Source organism: Gambusia affinis, linkage group LG20, assembly GCF_019740435.1.
Source record: "Gambusia affinis linkage group LG20, SWU_Gaff_1.0, whole genome shotgun sequence".
NCBI lineage: Eukaryota > Metazoa > Chordata > Actinopteri > Cyprinodontiformes > Poeciliidae > Gambusia > Gambusia affinis.
The window spans coordinates 19402688-19424730 of record NC_057887.1 but is presented as its reverse complement, the minus strand read 5'-3'; the positions used below and the strand labels follow the sequence as shown (position 1 = coordinate 19424730).

At 36.3% G+C, this 22043-nt stretch overlaps 1 protein-coding gene across 1 annotated transcript; it reads left to right on the top strand.

The window, feature by feature from the left end:
• The first annotated feature begins 505 nt into the window (after nucleotides 1-505).
• On the top strand, nucleotides 506-20759 carry fra10ac1 (FRA10A associated CGG repeat 1). The gene is made up of 14 exons (XM_044102301.1): nucleotides 506-612; nucleotides 3359-3438; nucleotides 3628-3720; nucleotides 4185-4230; nucleotides 5819-5895; nucleotides 6097-6180; nucleotides 6348-6432; nucleotides 7204-7249; nucleotides 15984-16097; nucleotides 18435-18477; nucleotides 18812-18942; nucleotides 19086-19139; nucleotides 20134-20212; nucleotides 20601-20759. Exons 1-14 carry the CDS (start codon nucleotides 595-597, stop codon nucleotides 20641-20643), a joined length of 993 nt encoding a protein of 330 aa, XP_043958236.1. The 5' UTR covers nucleotides 506-594; the 3' UTR covers nucleotides 20644-20759.
• The last annotated feature ends 1284 nt before the right edge of the window (nucleotides 20760-22043 follow it).

The following is a 22043-nucleotide window of genomic DNA, read 5'->3' as shown; positions in this document are numbered from 1 at the left end:
AGCTTACAAAACAATTTAAATGTTTACCAACATGTAAATTGGTAAACATTTTACATGTTCACCAATTTATCACTTTATTGAGCTAGCCATCTCATTTATATGTCTGACATTATTTTTTGCATGACAGCTGCATTTAGATAACCAACTATGTTTATATAAAGTTAAATCTTTTTAAATTTATTATATAACTTAGTACAATTTTGTTTATTTATTTTACTAACTAGATATGTATTAATACAAATAATAAAATAATCTGCATAAATAAATAAATAAATAAATAAATAAAGCTAATTTATTTATTTATTTATGCAGATTATTTATTTATTTATTCATTTTAAAGAAAATACATGATTTTTATTTAAATAAAAAAATAATGTTTATTTTTGTTTATTTTCAACTGACTAGCTAAAATAATAATAATTTGTTGTTAATCTTAATTTCTCGTTTTCTTTTCTAATTATTATTTACATTTTTTGTGTTGAAACTAGATATGACGTCATAATCGCGCGATTTCTCTGAAACGTCATCCTCCATCGACGATCTTTTCACATTGTAAACATTTGCACAGGGATCAGAAACTGAGCAAAGAAACTCATGGAGAATCTTGTGAAGGTAATGTATAAAAATACAAATCGAAAGCCTTTGTTTTTTAAACAAGTCTGAAACTATTTTACTGCTCTGCGACTGTGTTGTTTGTGTGTTAGCATGAAGCATTAGCTTCTTACTGGGTGTTATCGATCTTTATAAGAGTTTACTCTTTCATTTGAGTCACACTATCGCAAAATAACACATTTCGGGAGCTATTTTGCTTGCATCCAATTCAAACAAATACACTCGGACATCGTTTTTGTAAATTCAGGATAACGTGACGCCACAACGTAATTGCAATATTTATGTTGTAGCTATTTTCATGGTCATAAGGATTCTGAATAGTGGGATACAATGCCAAAATCTCTCTCTTCCTGTCAGAGAGAGACCTACTAAAACAGCTTTAATTGGAACATCACTCGACCCAACGTTAAGTTTTTTGCTCACATTAATTATAAACAAAATGAATAACGTTGATTTACTTCTTACCAATTTACGACTAAATATATTTTGGTTCTCAGTAAGAGTAAACCAATAAGTAAACAGTAATAACTGTTAAGCAATTGCTATTTCAAATAAAAAAAAAAAGCATTTGGGAAAGGTTACCGCGGTTTACCCCCCCCCCCCCCCCCCCACACACACACACACTAATACCGAAGGAAATTTTGGAGACCATTTTATGTAGCAGTACATATAAGCATGTTTAGATAATGTCAAATACCTGTGAAGAGAACTTAGAAATTCTTCTTTTCATTTCCCTACTTTTCTTTTTCATTTATCCTTTTCCATTTTTTTCATTTTCATTTATCTATTTCCAATTTTTCTTTTTCATTTATCTCTTCTTCATGTATCAATTTATCCCTTTTTCATTTATCAATTTATCCCTTTTTCATTTATCAATTTATCCCCTTTTCATTTATCAATTTATCTCTTTTTCATTTATCAATTTTTATTTATCAATTCATCCCTTTTTCATTTATCCTTTTTTATGTGTCCTTTTCCAATTTTCCATTTTCATTTATCCTTTTTAATTGTCCATTTTCATTCATTCTTTTTCATTTATTCTCTTTCAACTTTCCTTTTTATCATTTATCAGTTTTTCTCCATAACTGGGCAAAAAGGTAAATGAATATGTATGGTGTGATGCTAACCAACCAATTGGAGAAGTTGTAGCCTGATGACATTGCCCCTCCTTATAAGCATATATTTATTTATCTTTTTCCTGGTTCTGGGGAAAAACTGAGATAATGAAATAAGGAAAATTTAAAAAGAAAAAATGAAAAAGAATTAATTAAAATTGAAAATTTAAAAGGATAAATGAAAATGGAAAATTGGAAAAGGACACATGAAAAAAGGATAAATGAAAATGGGATAAATTGATAAATGAAAAGAGACAAATAAAAAACAGATAAATAAAAAATGGATAAATTAATAAATGAAAAAGGGATAAATTGATAAATGAAAGAGATAAATGAAAAATACAGAAATGAAAAAGAGATAAATGGAAAATAGATAAATAAAAATGACAAAATGAAAAACAAATAAATGAAAATGAAAAAAATGTAAAAGGATAAATGATAAAAACATTCCAGACAGAAATAATCTGGGTAAAAATAAATGTAGAAATGAATAAATATAAATGGGAATAAAGATACCAATTATTTATTTATTTATTTATTTATTTATTTATTTATTTATTTTACCCATTTATTTATTTATTTTTTGCTCATTTATGTATGTATGTATGTATGTATGTATGTATGTATGTATGTATGTATGTATGTATGTATGTATGTATGTATGTATGTATGTATGTATGTATGTATTTATTTATTTATTTATTTATTTTTCCTATATATTTATTTATTTAATTTTGGCTGAAATGGCTCTCCATAATATCATGTCTATTAAAGTAATGTTGCTTTAAAACTGTAATGGGCACGCAATGAGCAACAAGTCTGTAAGGTCGCTGGTTACAGGCTGGCCACAGGAGCAGCTAGCCCAGCTAGCCTACCATGTAATATCAGTTCGCTGTATTTAAATTGCTCTGTAAAGAGCAGAACAGCAACAAGGAATAAAACAGGTAGCACAGGTTCTCTATTTTTCCTAAATTGTTTATCAAATTAGGATAATAAATAACTGTTACGCAGAACATAATTATGACTGTGATAATCAGAATGCCATTATTTTTGCAGTTTTCTAGCAATCTTTAAGCATTAGATCATATACAATTTGATTTTCACATTTTAATTTTTTGTGTAATAACCTTTAGACCATGTGAAATCATTTTGACTCAAATAATGTAAACCTGAAGCGGTGGTCTCAGTCTGTAATATACACCAACCACATAATACAAACGCTAAGGAGGATATTAGTACCAAAACAAAGGCACAGAAATTTGGAATAATCTTTGACAAAATATTTGAAGCAGCAATTATAGCAAATAATTGTTTTTTGTATTGACAGCAGAATTGAAAATTCTTTGAGGAATCATACCCAGAAAGGAAAAGAACCTCAAGCCTTCTGTAAATCATTGTGAATGTTCTTCATGCTGTAGCTCAGATCATTGAATGCACTATAGCTTTACATGACCGTATCTTGAACAAGACAATCAACAGCACAACCAGCTGGTGTGGAAGGGAAAGACAACTACTTCACCTCCTGATCGGATCAAGATGCAAATAATTCTGAACAAGATTGCTGGTTGTCTATTTGAAATATTCACAACTCTTACAATTGTATTTTTGTGTATTATGTATGATATCAACAGATTCATGGAGCTGGTGGCTATGACTCTGACTTCAGTGATGATGATGGAGAGGGAGACTCCTCGGAGAAAGCGAGAGAGAGGTAAAATGAAACCCTGAAGAGTTGAGTCGTGTGCTCATTGTGCTCAGTGAAGCATAGAAATGGTTTCTCTATTCAAATTTCTGAGGTTAACCATGCATCTGTTATATTCCTATAGTGTTCTGAACAGATACATGTTTTATTTACCATCTTTCTGTTATCCGCCTTACATTCGGTGTTCACGTTTGACAGGAAACGTGAGGTGGAAATCTTACAGAAGCCATTCGAAAAAGGTCGGCACTCCAATGTGGCTCACCGTAGTTTACACTCCTGTGAAGTGGACAGGTACTGTACTGCTGCCAGGGAACAATAAAACTTCTTCTGATGTGTGTTTGACTTTTTTATTTACAAAAACATTTTCTCAAGTTCCTGGATTTCATTGTATGAAAATCCAGGTATAGAGTAAAGTTTTACAGATTTTTGCCCTTTTATGATGTATAGGGGAATAAATATGAGCGAAATTCAATTTTATACTTCCATTTAGAGATTTACCGGTATTCCTTGTAGAAGTCTCCATTTCCCTCTTATTGACTTGGAAAAAAACCCAGAAAAATTTAAAATATAATCTTTGGATTTGGTGCTCATCTTTCAAGCCAGGTTTGTGGAAAATGATCAATGTAATTCTGCATTTAAACAGTCATTATTATAATTTATTCTTCTGAAAGTACAGCCTTTCTCGTTAATCCACCATGCCATAGAAATGTTGCCCATAGTAACTTTATTTTAATGTTGAAATCTCTGTTTTTTAGAGAGGAAGCCAGAAACAGAAGAGCCCATCTGATTTCAATGAATGCTGTATCCTTTTTTTGAAATACTTGACCCTTGAACCTTTTTCACATCATACGTTAGGACAACTACAAACTTCAGGGGATTTTGGTTGATTTTTCAACAGAAAGTAATTAAGTATGTACAATATATCGACATTAACATCAGTATCGGCCAGTGTTAGTAAATGATTAACATACCGATATTGGTTCAATAAGTAAAACTACATCAGAAAGTCAGTAGTGGGGTTGTTTTATCACAGTAACAGAAGGGAAATGCATATGTATAATATTGGTAAATATCGTTTTTAACAGTAATATTTATATCAGCGTTGGCCCAAATTTTTATATTGGTGCGTTTGCGAAGGTAACATGCATGCATAAAAGTGAAGTCTTGGAAAATAAAACTTTGGCTTATTTACTGGGAAAAATGAACTGATAATGAAGGTGTTTTTGAGCAGGTGTGTTTCTTATGGAACTGATAATGGAGGTCTCAAAGGAGATGGTTTTCTTCCTCTTTCCACCGAAACTCCTCTGAACTGGGTTTAATTTAGAAACATAGGTATCAATTAAACAGAAATGGGAGAAACTGAAAGAAACTCCCTACATGGGAGAAAGCTGGGTGGAAGGCACTGTGTTTGTGACTGGAAAGATATAAAAAGAAAATTGTATGTTTTCCTTCTTCCTTTCCTTGTTTCACACGCTGATTAGCGTATGAGAGAAGAAAATGTTTTATTTAGAAAATCTGCCTTTAGATTTTCTAAATAAATTATATCTAAAGACAGATGCGCATTTCTTTGATTCAGTGTATATCCCTTTATCAAAACGGAAATTTTTTTTCCAAAACAATACTTTACTTTTGAGTAACTATCTGAAAAGATGGATCATGAATTTGTACTTATCCTCGATGTATGTCACTATCAGTTTTGCTCGTCTTGAAGTTTTAAAAGTTTTGCCCGTTTTTCTTAGCAAAATTGCTAAAGCTCAGTCAGGTTGGATGGAGACCTTTTGTGATCATCAGTTTTCAAGTCTTGCCACAGTCCATCAACAGGGAATGGCCATCAAGGTCACACTGCAGTGCATTCTGGGTACCTGGCAGTGGAAACGCAGAGAATATTGGCACAGATAAAATAGAGAAAGAGCATTCGAGAGACAGAGGGACAGGAAATGGTGAGAAATTATGAAAAGGACTGTGTTTTTCTTGACAGGGTTTAGAAAGAGCTTTAAACTTCCCAATATTTTTGCACATGACATATCTGCTATGTTCCTTTGTCTTCATAATGTTTGTTCACCAATGTTCTCTCTTAAAAATTTGTGGCTTTCAAAGACTAGCTGTATTTCTAATAAAATTGCATTAAATACACCCATTTACTAATTAGGTGGCTTCTGAAGAAAACTGGTTGCTCTGAATTTTAATTAGAGCTTACACAGGGCTTAATAGAGATATATTTTTTGTCTTTTAATATTATTTGGAAGGGAAGAGCTAATGTTTTCCTTCTTTTGCTTGTAAAATGTGACTTATTTATTTGACTACATTAAAAGCCATGAAAAGAAGTTTGAAAATTGACAGTTTTTGCCAAGAATTGTCTGATCAATTGATCCTAAATAAACACTTCCAGTTTGAGCGGCACAAGAAGTTTGTCGGTGACTACATTTTGTATTATGGTGGACAGATGGCCGACTTCAGACGCTCTGCGTGAGTATTCTGCCTTTCTTCTCGAAAATCTGTTGTTTGCTAACCCTCATGGCTGAATTTGTTTTCTGTATTAGGCCATTGGAGATAGAAATGCGTTGTCATGATCCAGCTAAATACTTTGTTACAGTCGGTGGCGGAGATCATTTCTCCCCAGTTATCTGCACTTAAAATCTTCCTCATTTGGCCTGTTGTTTATTTCAGAGCTAAAGACAAAACCGATCTGGACGTGCTGCGTGAAAATCACCGCTTCCTCTGGAGGGACGAGGATGAGGATGACATGACATGGTGAGTCATCAATGTCGGCTGCTCATATTTGAAACTTTATTGTTTCAGACGCTCAACTCACATTTGAAAAATGCATTCAGGGTCTCAAATGTCTTCAGATGTGTATGAGACGAGCCTGTTTATCAGTCTGTTTTTCACTTTTAGTCAACTTCTGACTTCTTTCAAAGGGAAAAAGAAATTGCCAAGAAGTATTACGACAAGCTGTTTAAAGAGTACTGCATTGCAGATCTCAGCAGGTACAAGGAGAACAAGGTGAGCTAAATACATTTTTAAAATTTTCTGAATAAAAAACTCTCCATATGGGAGATGTCTCACTTCTGTGAGACATGGCAGAGTAATCAATTGTTTGACTCTGCCCTAGTTTCTTGAAGGACTCCATTAGATAATTGTCCCAGTGGTGATATAAAGTGTGAAGGTTAATGTTTGCTTACTGACACTAATCTCCATTATAACTGGTCCACTGTTGAAAGAAGTTGGTGGCATGATGGGTATTTTGGAACTGTGTGGTCTCTATTTAAAAAACTGACAGTTCGGTTTGTTTAACACGTCACTTTGTTAATAATAGATGAAGTGCAGCAAAATACTATTTCCAGATTTTTGCTTTGTTTCAAGCAGTAATAACCTGAGTAAAACATTTTTAAAATATACTTTTATTTATTAAGTATAGGAAAAAAAATATATTTGAATCAACCTGCCAATGTGTAAAATGTCAAATTGTTTGCGTTGTAAAATCAATTAACTGCGATTAGTCACATTTTCTAGAGAGCTCCGTTTAATTCCATTAACCACACCCAGACCTGATCACTTCCAGAATCGTAAAATCAACAAATTATTTGATTAGGGGCCATCTGAGAACATGAAGTAGACAATCATATGTGATAGACCAAACAGTGTGGTCTATCACACATGATGTGAGAAATTCCAGAGGAGATGAAAAACAGCATTAATCATCTTGGTCTGTCTGAAAAGCGGTTAGAAGAATAACATGAATAATGCTGATGAATTTTTATCTCTGTCCAACAGTTTGGATTTCGTTGGCGAACAGAAAATGAAGTTGTTTCTGGAAAAGGTATGTCTCTCTCCCTAATTACCCTTCTGCAAAGTTGCTGTGTTTTTTTTCTTAAGCCTTTCTCCCCCCTTATGGATATCTAAGCCCATAATCCTTGTCTTTATTAGCAGAAAATCCCAGAGGTAAACACAGTCTTCATTTTTAGTTGCCCTTTTGCAAGCTGCACATTTCAAGTCAGTAGGATAGTTCTGGAACTTGACTTTCACTCGTACAGAAAAATTAAATGTTTTATTTTTAATATTTTAACATATTCTACATTTACCGTTTTGGGAAAGGGTTCACTTTATTTAATACTAACTGATTTTAAATACACTAAACAGTAACATTTAGTACTTTTTTGATCATTATACATGACAGGAAGTTTACAAATGTATCCACTAGATGGGGACACAGATAAAGACTCTTTGCTCATTACTTAATACAATAATGTTTCTTATGAATTTTCCCTTCTCTAGAGACTTAGACTAGAGACTTTAGTTTTACACTTGTATGAATATACTATAGAATATTCATTGTTTTTCTCAGTTTTGTTTCTTTTGCTCTTTCCTTACCTCACCTTCAGGGGATGCTCGAATCCCCTTGATATTTTGTCTCATTATTAAGGCCAGAACTTTAGTGCTCTGTTTATGCCTCTCATCTTCATCCTCCCTCTGTTCTGTTGAGACAGTTTTGGAAGAGCTTTGATGATTGCTCTCTATTATTTGTTGAGGATTACTGCCACACCTCCTCTCCTCCATGTGGCAGTGACTGATATTTATAGTTTTTACCGGGAAGGACAGTATCTGCAGCTTAGTGAGAGTACACCTGCTTCGACAGCTCATTGATGTGCTTGGAGACATATTCATTTTACATTTTAATAATATCTCTGCCAAGACGGGAGGTACGTTCTCTGTGTTTGCCAGCATGTTTATGCAGAAACTGCCTTGTACTGTGGAACATTTTGAAATAAAGAAGGGAGTTTACTTTAGTGGGGATCCAATACAATATATTTCCAGCAGCTAAAAAGGACACCAGCTTTATCTTAGGGGTTTCTGGTTCTCTTATGTTTACACCACTGCAGCCCCACAAACATAAAGTGTGTCTGAGAAGGCTGACTAAGCCAATATATTGTTCCAGATTAAGACTGTGTAATCCTGGTCTCTGACAGGTCATCCCCTGTTGCAGTACTCTACAGGAAGTGGGATTAGATGGGTCAGATGCGCTTCACTTCAAGTGTCACCCTTTGATTTGTGTGCTAATAATTCCCGGTGGGTCAAACTGAATCGCTGCTGGAAACAACAGCACTCTTGCCTGTGAAATCAATACCAAACTTGACTCTGTGGAGCAGATATAGAATTCCCGTTTAGTTTTATTTTCCAATTATGTACATGAGGTTTAAATATGTAATAGAAGGAATACAACTTTAATACCGATTTGGTTTAAGCTGAGCAGAGCAGACACTCGAATTGGTGCAAAAATTCATCAGCAAGAAGATGTGTTTGATTTTCAGCAATTCTACGTGGACTACGTGTTGTAAGTCCCAGCTCACGTGTAATAGAAATGACATAACCAGACTAGATCTCTGTTTACAGATAAGTTTTAAAGGGCTGAACTTTTCCCCTGTTAAACTGACCTTTCATATACTCATAAGGTCCACGCACTTTGGCTCTGCTGCAAACGTTTCTGTTCAAATAAAGGGGTTATGTTCCTGTTAGGTCATGTCCACCACTCTCCATTCAATAAGGTGATTTACCAGAACACTTAGCCTTCCTTTCATGGCTGCGGTGTGATGTAAGGTCGAGGAGACAGACGTACTTTCAGGCTTTCTTTATATATCTTGTTTAAGACTGCCGTTCAGAAAATTATTCGATTATGTCACTCGATTTGAACGAGTTTGAAATTCCTCTTTCTTTTCAAGAGATGTTCTGTAAATATTTTACCATTACAGAATGACTGAGCTGAGAATGTGGGGGTTTAAATGAGGTTGGTTGTTCCATATCAATACAATTAATTCAACTTATTTGTTTATTTTCTTGTTGTCTTGATAAATTGTTAGTTTTAAGGAATTGCAAAAAATTGATCTTTTGCCTCCCCCTCTCCTGTTTCGAAAAGAAGCTTCCAATTACAAAAACGAACCACCCTATCATTTATTGGTGCCCAGAGGTGTATTTAACAGCTTTTTATTAAAACTACCAGGTGCAGTAAGAAATTGTGATGTAATGACCTTAGGGTTTGCCATATTTGATCTCATTAGTGCTAAAATAATACACTGCTGCTGTATATCTGGAAACCCAAACCCACTCTGCGTATCTGGCAAACCTTCAATATTCTTCACATCATTAATGGCAAATATTCTTTGCGTTTCTTTGGCGTGGAGAAACTTAAGTTATGTTTTCTACTTCAGAAGGCAATAAAAACACATTATTCATCCCCTCTGGAGTATCGGTCACTTTTTTCGTACAGTACGTAAAGCCACACCACAAACTGTAATCTTGTTGATTTAATATTTTCATTTGTGTTTACTGGAACAACCATTGCTTTTAACAAGTCCTTCATATCTTACTACTTTTTTTTTTTTTTTTTTTGCTTGGCTAAGAGCGGTGCTAAATTAAATTACCCTCAAGATTGATGAAAAAGTAATGGATTTGTTTTGGCTCTCCATTTACAAAAAGTATTGGTGCTCTCATTACGTTCATTTTCACCAATCAGTGTCTGATTGCTAAATAAGTCCATGACAAAATAATTTTGTTGAACATCACTTTTCCTCCCAATACAAAATGTTGATTAAACTTTCAGACATTGAATGAGGATGTTAAATATTATAGCAGAGGTGCAAGACACTTTGTCTCCCTCCTTTAAGCAGTGAGAACAAACACTCTTTGTATTTGTTTTTATCTCAGAGGAGTCCATGTACTGTAATTGCTACACGGCCTTTTAGAGCTATTTTACAAATATCAGCATGTCCAAGGGCAGCGAGGCAACATCACTGTCTTCCTGCTAAGAAGAAATTCACAGAGGGTGTGATGTTTGTCTGCCCTCGAAATCAGCTTCTTCTTTTTTTCTATACCTAATCCTTTTTTTTTTTGTTCTTTTCAACTTTATCTGTGATTTTTAACATCAAACACCTTTCTTAGCAGTTTGCTGACACGGTAGTGTCGCCACTCTGGTGGAGATATTTGCCTACAGCTGATAAGCCCCACTGGCATTTAGCTGACTTGTTTGTGAAAAAGCGTGTGTGCAACTGACACTGGCTTTTGTGTTTTTGCTCAGATTTCCAGTTTGTCTTGAAATTCAGTTATGCTGGAGCAGATGTTCAGCTGCAGCGCTGCATTCCCAGTCATTTTTTTCAGTTTTTTTTTTTTCCCTCTGGTATGAATTACACTTCACTGTAGCTGTCAGCAGGAGGTCAGAGGGCAGCAGTAGATGATGTTAAGCTGCTTGTACGTGGGCGACCCCAGATGAAATGGGGAATGGTCTTTGCTTGTGTAACATCTTGGAAGAAAAATGGTTTCTACATTCTTAAATAGCAGGAATGAGACTTGACACACCTCTGCATCTTCTGGGGGACTAACACTTTTAACTGGAGCATGCCAACTTTAGCTTTTTCACATTTTGTCGCGTTGCAGCCACTGACTTCAATGGATTTTATTTGGACTGACTACATAAGCTTATCACATCAGATTTGCTTTTGTGGAAAACAGAAGAAAACATTTCCCTTCTCCAAAATTATGTACTACTTTGTTTTGGTCCACCACATGAAATCACTACTTCAAAAAAAAGGAGTTTCTGATTGCAACTTGAGAAAATGTCAAAGAATTTAAGGAATAGTGCTATTTGTGAAAGTTGTTTTTACCATTTTACTGTGGTATGTCTTGAATTTTCCTAAATTGTTCTAATATATGAGGTTGATAGAGGGCATTTAGAGCTTTCTCAGTAGTTTATCTCATTTGACTTCATTTTGCCAGAAAACTCATAAAAGGAGGAGTTCTCTGGCAGTTTTCTTTAAGTTCTTGTTGAAGTAAAATGAAAGTGGCAAACCAATTTATAGGTGAAATAATCAGTTCTTCTGCTTTAAATAATGTGTTTAGCCAGGTCTTTGTTCCATGGAGTGTTTGTACTTCATAATTAGCGATACCCTGCTGGGCTCTGTGTTGCCAGACTGAATAGATCAGTTGCAATGTATCTATTAAATGTGATTTATAAATGACAGCTCCCAGCTCCCGGACTTTAATCTCAGGGACAAACAGTCTAGTACTTTCTGTTTATCTGTGATTGTGTGCTTTCAGATTTTTAGTTCTTAATGGAAAAGCGATCAGGCAAAAGAAATGGATGCAATACAGGTAATCTCAGTGGTGTCTGACCCTGTTTGCTCAGCAAAACAGAGTGAATTTTTGACACTTTCAAACCATAAAGTGCACACAGAACGTATCTGGGTCAAGTGGGTTAGCAGTTCCTTGTGTTGTTGTTGGGTTTTAGAAGTTTATGTGTGCACATCGAGGAAAATCAGCTCCTCACAGGCCAGCAGCAGGAGCTGAGAAGCGTGTCGGGTAGTGTTGTGATGACCAGCCATTTGAAGAGCAGCTCCGCATTTTAGAAAATTTGCCTACATCCGCATTTCACAGAAAATTTGTTGTTGACATATTTACATTTATCATGTCTCGGTTAAAATCCCTGGGGTATTTCTGACTACTATAATAAACATTTCCCCCCTCGAACATGTTCTGGATCTGCTCCGGAGTTTTCCTCAGCAGAACATGCCTGAAAAATCTCTGAAGGGAGGAACTCAGGGAGCCTCCTGATCAGATGTTGGAGCTATATCAACTGAGCAGCCTCGAGAAGTCCTGTTGGCAGTTTGTCACAAGCCATGTAGAGACTCACAGCTAGCATGTGGAAGAAGGTACACTTGTTGGAGGAGACCAAAGTTAAATTTCTTTGGATAATAGGCAAATCCCTAGGTCTGGAGGGATAATGTCACAAATTATACTGACCTAAGGATCTTGGTTGTGTCACTTGGTGGTGGCAGCATCATGCGGTGGTGTTTTCTTCAGCAGGGACAGGAAGGTTGATCAGAATTGATGGGAAATGGATGAAAGAAGATTTGAGACTTGGGGTGTGTTTACTGGAACAACCTTAAGGTTCACTTTTCCTGCAGGACAACGACCCTGAACATAGAGCCAGAGCTTCAGTGGAAGAGAGGGCATTACAGTGAGCACTAGTCACTGTTTGGTATTCACAAATTCATCTATTTGAAAATGCAGCTTGGGAAACTGAAATACCAACATGCAATACTACTTGACATAGCATCAGCTGTCATTTGCAAGGTAGCCGATCGAGGAGATTCCCTTGGCTCTGATTGAGAACTGTACATGTTATCTTCTGTTTTAGAGCTAAGACAGTTTCCACTCTGGGCATTAATGCATATTAAGATACATTTGATGTTTGAACTGTTATTATAGGCAGCTATAAGTGTTTTTAGAGAGGTTGCAAGTATTTGTGGATTTTAGCTCTATATACCCCAAAATTCTTGCAGCTACAATTTCAGTAGATAGTATTTACTGATGCAGCTTGAACGTATGCAATGCATCCCCTGGTTCTTTGGTGAAAGAATAATTTCCCTTCCTCTTCACAATTATGCTCTACTTTGTGTTGGTCCTTCACATAAATCTGTGAACAAGGTCATAAGAAGGATCTGACTGAGATCAACTTCAGATGGATTCTGAAAATCCCACAATCTAGTTTCAGCATAGATGTTTGAAGAAAAAAATATTTTTCTGTCTATTTAGTGCATATTTATAAGATGCTTGCAGAGGTTCAGTGTAAGACTATTCAAACTGTGTGATGTGTAAGAAATCTCCTGCTGGAGCATCTCTGCTGATGAGGTTAATTGGCAGCAGGTCAGTAACATAATTAAAGATAAAAGGAGCATCCCACAGAGGCTTTTAGACATAAAGATGGGTAGACCTCACCTCTCTTGGAGAGGGTATGTGAGAAGGTGTTTAATTAGTTTAAAAGATAAAACAAAGTATACAACAAAACCTTTTAGATTTCCTAATTTGTCTGGATGGTAAAACAGAAAAAAATCTCTATATCTGGTCATCTGATGAGCGGGACTGAAAGCCAACACGATCTGCCTGTAATGTTCAGGGCTTTTAGCCAGCTTCAGATTAAGAGTCTGCTTAAAATCCTCTGTGAGTTTGCCAAATGATCTAAATACGTAGATCTGTTAAAACTAAACATTCTTCTGGAAGTGCCTCCGGCTGTCTTAAAAGTTATCAATGATGAAATTGAAGCAGAGCGTTAAAAACTCTCCAAAGCTCCACTGAGTCAAAATCCAAACACGTTAAAAGTTAAATACTTTCCTTTTTTACCTTCTTATTTATTGCAGATAATATTTTTGTGTCTGAACTAGATAGATGCTCTTTTTTTATTTATCAGAAAACAAAAATAATTCAGTCAAACAAATTGCTCTGTGTCAGTTGTTATCATGTAAGATTCAGAAATGATTTCACATGAGTCATGAGTATCTGAGAGTGATTTTAAAAATTTATACGCACTGACTCAGGGCTCAACTCTTTGACTTTATCCAGTGACCGTTAATCATGCAGCCATCTGTCCTGCAGTAAATGTCTGTCTTGATCTCTAGCCGCTGGCTGGTGGCATAATTATCCATTGACGTAAGAGAGAAGGAGTTTCCCCTCTTAACGGGCTTTACTTAGCCAACCTGTTGTCAGTTTCAGGTTTTTTTTTTTCATAGACCCATGTGAGGCTTACCTGACCTTAACTGTGGGAGTGGTTAAGGCACATTGTAGACATCGTTTATCTTATCTTTCTATTATTACAGTGGGTATTTAAAAAGAAGTTAAAGCAGAAATGCCCCTTTGTGCCGTTTGAAAAGAAACCCTCAAAACACATAAAAGCGACTAAATTGGTACATTTTATTTTTCACATGAGACGCCTGGGGGCTGGAGGCTGACAGAACTAAGCGAACAATTCTGGCCTTGATTATATTTTAGTTTTTGGCATTTGTGCTGTAAAAGAAATTGCCTGGACACAGATTTAATATGAATTTTACTCTGCCAGAGTGGATGTTGTGTGTACCTCGGGTGGGGGTCAAACTTGCACTGGTGTGCCCTTTGAATATATGATATTCTTTAATATTCAACACTGAGCTGGTTCTCTAATGCTGCGGGGAGTTGGAACTTATTCAAGGGCAGTTTGTCGCACAAGTAATGCTTTTGTGATCTTTTCTTTAGCTATAAACATCACTGTTTATGTACATACATTAGATATTTATTAGGGTTTTATATGTATAATAAAGACGTGAAAACACCACGGACAAATTCCCAGTTTATTGCAAATCTTCGAATTAATGGGCAGGACAGCATACTAATGTCTCTAGGTGGAAGTTGTTATTGACAGTGTGATAGGATGAGTGCCTTAATTTGTATTGATGATGCAAAACCAGAAAGTTATTTTTAAATTACTTTAGGGAGTTATTTGTCATAAGGAAGGTTCTGGTAAAAAGTTTAACAATAAAGTTTATCTCGGGGAAAAAATGTGGCTCTGGGTAATGATGTGAGGACAAATCTTACAGAAAAAGTTGTTTGCCTGATTCATAAACTTTACTTGAACGTCATTAATTTCAGCTGCTATGCATGCAGCTCCAAGGCAACTAGAGCCCAACACACGGAGCATTAAGCACTGAAAGTACCAGCACAGTTTTCATCTCCATATGTGAAACTCAGTGGAAGGGGTGGAGAGACGCAGATTGATCAAAAAAACCCAGATATTGGACAAAATAATGATCTTTTATGCAATTCTATCCAGTGTGCAAACAGAAATAGGCTCTTATTGGCTTTTTATGTGACATTACGGTGAATGGACTTAACTTTCATAACGCTTTTCCAGTCATTCTGACCACTTTTAGAATCGCAAACATTTATACACCAATACACAGATCGGTTTAGATTAGACATGTGCCAAGTATAGCGCTTGCGTTTTCTCCCCTGATGGCAAATCCTGTAATTGTTGTTACAACCTCGGACCAGAGCCAGACGTCTCTGTTCTTTTTTTTTTGTTTGTTTGTTGTCGTCTGTTTTTTTTTTTTTTTTTTTTTTTTTTAGCTGACGTCACTGCTTCTTAATCTCACACGTGAGTCTATCTTTTGGCCGCAGCGGCCCGAGGTGGCAGTAGCCAGCTTCACCTCAGCTGATTGTTGGAAGCATCTTGAGCTGCTGCAGGTGAGGGCAAACATCGCTTTTCCCACAGTGGATCCCTTCTTGTCCCCGAGCCAAGAGCGGAGCGCTATGACGCACTCGCTCCTTCTGGTACAATCTGGAGAAACCCCGGAGACCAGATCAGTGCACTTTAAGCTTCTCTAGGGTTAATAGGTGGGCTGTGTGTGCAGTGGCTAGAGGGTGGCCTTGGGCCATGAAGAGAGATGAAATAAGGGAGTTGAGAAGGAGCTTTGTTGATAAGGTGGAAGGAGTGCAGAGATAGGTGAAGAGGGGTGAAAGAATGGTTGACACTTCTGGCGGTTTTGTGTAACCCCCACTTCTCAAATAAAACTTCAGTGTCTTTCCTCTGTGAGGTTTTGCTTATTTATTTCAAATTTTTTCCCTGTTGGCCTCTGACTCAATTGATTTTTATGTCTCGCTTTGTGCATATTGTAATAAAAAATCGGCGAATAAGTAGGGGGAAAAAAAATTGTGCCCGTAAACTTTTGCAAAGTGCTGTATGTACTTTGATCTTTCAGGTCAGTTCCAGTGTGGGAATAAACACTGTGGAAAAGAGGAAGGCCTGAAAAGCTGGGAGGTGAATTTTGCCTACGTGGAACACGGGGAGAAGAGGAACGCTTTGGTCAAACTCAGTGAGTTTGAAAATTTGTTTTAAATACATAATTGGGTATGTGTTAACTCAACTCCGTGGCTGATACTGCACCTGTCTATCACCCCCAACCCATAATAACACTCTTCCAGGTGTCACACTGCAGAGAATCGCATTCAAATTACTGTAATTTGTGGCTCCGCTAAGTCAGTCAAGCTGAGAATGACAGGCTCTTTTAACGAGCTGAAGTGGCAGGTCACCGCCAAACATAAAATACAAATCTAGTTTTTGCTGCATATGACTCCAATTTGTGACTGTTTAGAAAAAAAAAGATTACGCTTCACTGAGAAGACGTCAGAAAAACAGAATGATTGGAGCAAAGCAGCCCAATGGCTTTCTTGAGCAAAAATATCCACAGTGACAGTAATGTTCAAAAGTTTTAAACCTCTTATATTCTTTATGCTTTCCTTCTAAGCAGCCAGACTTTGCTGTAACCTTTAAAGGTGCTTTGATCAATCTACTCCTTTGAAGGCTTTTTAAAGTTGTACTTTGGATTTTGGCTGCTTTTTGTTCTGTTTATTCTGTCAAGTCCTTGTAACCAATCATGTTAGCATATATTACAGTGGAGATGATGATGGATTCACAGAGAACAGGTCTAGGATCAGGGAAAGGTACGCCAACATCTGTGCAGACCTCAAATATCCTGGACTCAAATTCCTCGTTTGTGTGCACAGATTTAATGAGCAAAGCTGATTCTGATTCTGTCCAGTGCTTGATAGCAAATGACAAAACTCAATAGGTGAGAGAGAAAAGAAGTATCAAGTTAAAAGAAAAAAACCTAAGATGAACAGTATCTGAAAGTTGTTTTTAAGTAAAAAAAAAAAATACTTAACAGGAGCAGGCCCTAATAGAAGTTTGACCTCTTAGCAGATCAATATACAGATTCTTGGGGTCAAAGGTATTTATACCACTTGGCCTTTTTTAAATGTTGTCAAGTTACAACCACAAACTTCATTGTATTTTATTGGTTCCTTATGTGATAAACCAACAGATTTTCCAGTTCTGTACAATACACAGAAAGAAAGACCGCTAAGTGGGTTGTCATTACCTCCACTCACTCTGCCTCTGGCTAACACAAAGTCAGATAACATTTAGCTTTTCAGACTTGTCTTGTTGGTCTGTTGAACTTGTTATCAGCTTGTCTTATTTGTTGGACGTGAAGTAGTTTGTAGTTCAGGGTTTACATGTAGGTTTTATTAAAATGCTATGATGGTGCATCAGTTATAGGTTCACCTGCTAATGAGTTGACACAGGCAATTTATTTTCAGCATTATCATATGAATCTGATATCAATGGTTGTGATTCATTCTGGTCTTGGTTTAGGTTGTCTTTGACTACAACACTATGGTTAAATTAGGTTATAAAACAACATCCCCAAAGTGTGTTCAAGCCATCATCTAAAGAATCTGAACATTTTGAGGAGTTAGAAGGACCTACTCAAAGTTCAGACCTTAACTCAGTTGAGAATCTGAAAATTGGAGCTAAAAGATGCAATTTTTTTTAAGAACATTGGGCAAAAACTTTAAGGCCGTAGAAGTTGAAGGCTGATGGAGGCATACTTGCAGCTGTAATTGAAGCCAAAACTGTCCTCTGAAAGTATTGATTTGTGGGGACTGAATACAAATGCATACTTCTCATAATTTTTAGTGCAAAACATTTCGAAAACCAGTTATCGTTTTTCTTCTGCTTCACAATTATACAACACTTTGTCCTTTTCTGTCACATAGAATCTCAATAAAATACATCAAAGTTTGAGGGTGTGGTGTGACAGAACCTTGAAAATTTCTAGGGTCATGCATAAATTTACGAGGTACTGAACTGAATGCTAATTTTTTTTGTCAATATATCTGTAGTTTATTCCACAAGTTAAGGAGCCTTTTATGCCAGAATGATTCATGTTGACTTAAATGGATTGATAAATGACCAAAACCAGTCCTTGAAAATGATCAGATACCTCATCAAAAATAAGACATATAGCAGTCATGATTCAAAAAACCTTTAAAGTTCAACAGATGTTGATCAAGTATAAATCCATCCATCTGTCTTTCTTTCTTCCTTCCTTTCTTCCTGCCTTCCTTCCTTGTGCCTCTCTCCAGCTGTCAACAGGCGAGCAGTCGCCAGTCCTGAAGTGTAAATATTAATTATAATAATTTTAAATATAACAGGAGGTTTAGGGAGGAGGGAAATACACTTCTGATAATAAAACAAAGACAATTATCTGTAAATAAATGCCAGATCGAAATGCCAGACATCATCCTTCTATTTAATTTGCATTATAACTGCAAAGAGGTCAGCAGTACTGACATTGTTTCTTTTTTAGGACTGTGTCCTGAATGCTCGTTCAAACTCAACTACCATCACAAGTAAGCCCCCTTACATTTGATCTTTAATATTTTGAAAACAAATCTAGGTTATTTGGCTCTCTAAGACATATTTCAGAGACTGTGGAGAGTTGTGCGCTTGTCTGCTCAAAGTAGGGCAGACCACCATAGACAGCGAGCACACAGTGATGCGGTGCTCTGGGGCTTATAAATCAAACCTCGGCTCATAACTGCTGTCTGAAATTACCAGCGATGTTATGATGACTATCAAAAATCATTAAAAACCAATATCCTTTTCCTTTGATTCCTTCTGTGTTGCTTTTTGTGCAAGAGTATAGTTTACCATGTACTATTTTGGTCAATTTGTGCTTTTCAGGAGAAAAGAGGTGAAAGTGAAGAGAAAAAGAAAGATCTCGCAGGAGAATGAAGAACCAACAAAGAAGAAGAAAAAGAAGAGGAGGAAATCCTCCTCTCATTCTAAAAAAGACAGACACAAGAAGCAGAACGGTACCGCTTCTCCACAATCTTCTATAAGATTACTTTTCTGGCTGCTATTTAATGAATCTACCACTCAGAAGCAGCCTTGTTTACATTTTATTATTTTTTTTATTTTATTAAAATTTTATTACTCTATTTGGCATTTTCCACAGACCTCTCTACCTCCTCCAGCAGTTCAGAGTCAGAGGCGCAAAACTCTGATAAAGGTGCTGCACACAAATCACACACACTCATCACTTTCACACTGAAAAAAATAAATCCAATTTTTATCCCCTTCCTTGGACGTTTAGATCTCTTAACTTCCAACTTTTTGACTGAAAACATGCTGATAGCTCCTCCTGGAGGCACATAGGTTAACCCTGCTGTTAATGCTAATCGGCTGACAGAGGCTCTGTCTTCTTTGACTTTTATTCATTTTTAAAAATGTTTTTATCTCCACTTTTATTTAGTCGTTCGCTGTGAACAGCGTGACATAAGGTGCACCTCTGCCCCCGTGCGTCTTTGTTTTGTTTTGTTCCTTGATGGATCACAGGGCAGGGAAGGTGAAAATGTACATGAGGAGCAAACTTCCTTGTTATATAATTCAGCTCAGCATGCTATGAGAACCATAAACACACACATGCTCCTTGTTTGTATTTGTATTTGAAAGCGGTGGTCTTTAGAAATGAGCACCAGACCTTTTTGAGAATGTAAGTTGTTCAAAGATGCAATTAAGGAGCTACAGAAGAGGCTGAAGTAGGAAACCCACAGCAATAATTAACCTGTTTCAACTCATAACAAGTTATTTTACCCCAACAGATTCAAGAGCCAACTTTTTATTTATTAAACAGCCTTCCTGGAAGATTGCTTAAGAAATCCTCTCATAGGAAATGAGCGTCTGTTGTTCCTGGTGACCTTTGTTCTGCTTTTGTGCTCTTTGTTTTTTTACTTTGTGACTTTTCACCTTTTCTTCTCTAGTTTTCTACCTACTTTCTTTTTTTATCCTTCCACTTTTCTTTCCTCTTTACCTTCTTTTTTCCATGTTTCCTCCTGTCTTTTACCTTCCTTTTTTCCTTCCTACATCCCTTCCTTTCTTATTTCTTTACTTCTTAACTTCCTCTTATTTCCTTCATTCCTTCCTTCGATCTTTCTTTCTTTTATATTTTTGTAAAATAACACTGTTCACTTTTGATCTTGCTTTCTATTAAACTCTCCTAACAGAAGCTGGGAATGAACCAGACAGCCAATCAGAAGCTGACCACTGGCGAGGCCCCGCCCCTGCTGTGGAGGAAAAATCAAGGTGAGGTTAACGGACTAATCTTCATACATTATCTGCCTCTCTAAGCTCTCCAATGTGTGTTTTGGGGATAACACGGCATGTAGCTCATTTAGATGTTTGTTACCGCGCTTTTTTTAAGCTGTCAGGACAGATGGGAGGCGAAACCTTTAACCTTCAAGAGCCCTTTTTGAAAAGTTTTCTGCATGTCAACCTTTCTACCGTTTCCTGCTCCCCGTCACTCAGCGTTTGTGCTCTGAATCATTGTTGGAAGCCAACAATCATCTCGCCTCATGTAGAGTACTGGTGCTCTGCCAGAGTTAATCACAGCCCCCCTATTCGACTGTTTTACGTCAGCACTGAGCATGACAGGAATTGACATGTCTGTGTTTTGGTTGTTTCATCTGTTTAGGGAGGAAGAGTTTGATGACTACTTTGAAGACATGTTTCTTTGAATCTGCTGGTATCAGCGGCAACCCTGCTGTGACTACACTTCCTTTTGTATCCCACTGATATTAAGTATGTTCTATTTGGGTCTTGCGTGCATGAAATAAACATAATGTTTACCCTGCCTCTCCGTGTCAGTTTTCTGTTTACATATCTAGACTTCCTTTGTGCTTCACTCTCTGCACCATCATGATGAGAATAATTGGAAGTGGTTTGTGGCTCATAGGATGGTGATGACTGGATAGCATTAGAGGCATGATGAAAGTAGCTGTTTTGTAAAAGTATTCACACCCCTCTATAATCGATAGCTTCCAGACCTATTTTTCAACATTTTGTCACGTTATAACCACAGTATTCAATTCATTTTAAAATGCATGAAGGAAATGCTAAACCTTACACAAAAAAAATACAGATGTGAAACCAAACATAACAAATTCTATTCAAAAACACTTTATTGATCGCAAAGGGAAATTAAATATCTACATAAATAATAAATAATGTAACACATTTAATCAAAACATTGTTGAAATCAAAAAGCTTCTATGGATTAAGACTATAATCAGACTTCAGACCACTTTGGTCTGTGGTCGTATGGTGACATAAAAGGCCTTGTTCTAGACTCTGAACTTTCCAGTGGCGTAGCACATGTTTGATATGCGACCTTAAATGACTCTTGTCTAGCTGTAATTACCTGGATGTCCTGCACTTCATAAAAATTATAAACTGCACTTTAAAATGAGGCACCGCTGCCAGATGATTTACAACAGTTTGACAGCTATTTTCAGGTGTGTTATGAAGTATGTTATTGGCCAAGCTTTTAATAGACTTCCTGTTGAGATAAAAAAAAAAAAATGGGATTATACAACTATTACTTGACTGCCAGCTCACTGTACCTATGCTATTAGAGAACGTGTTGCTAAAATCTGAATGTATTGTAATGACACTCGGGTTTGAAGCGGTTCACTTGTATCTGCAGTTATAAACATGCTTGAAATCAGAAATGATGGGCTCATTTAAGCAGCTTACTAGCGCTGTACAGATTAAAATACTTGACATGCATAACACATGGGAACAGCAATATGACAATGGCACAGGTTTATATGTAGCCGTTTCCTCCGTATGTGGGAAATGATACTTCAACGAACATCAAGAGAAAGTTGAGATTTTTAAAAACCAAGAAAGGTTTCTAAAATGACAACACAAAGGATTGCTAAAAAGGCAAATCAAAACTTGTTTGACTTCAAAAGAACTTTAGGAGGATGTATTCTCTTGACTCAATGTTTTTCTATGCAGCAGGAACTTCGAAAAATAATGAGAAATTTGCTCCCTCAAAATTCACTGTCAAATGTTTGCAAAAGTAAAGAAAAAAGATCAAATTCATTTGTGACTTTGCAAGCATGTCATGAGA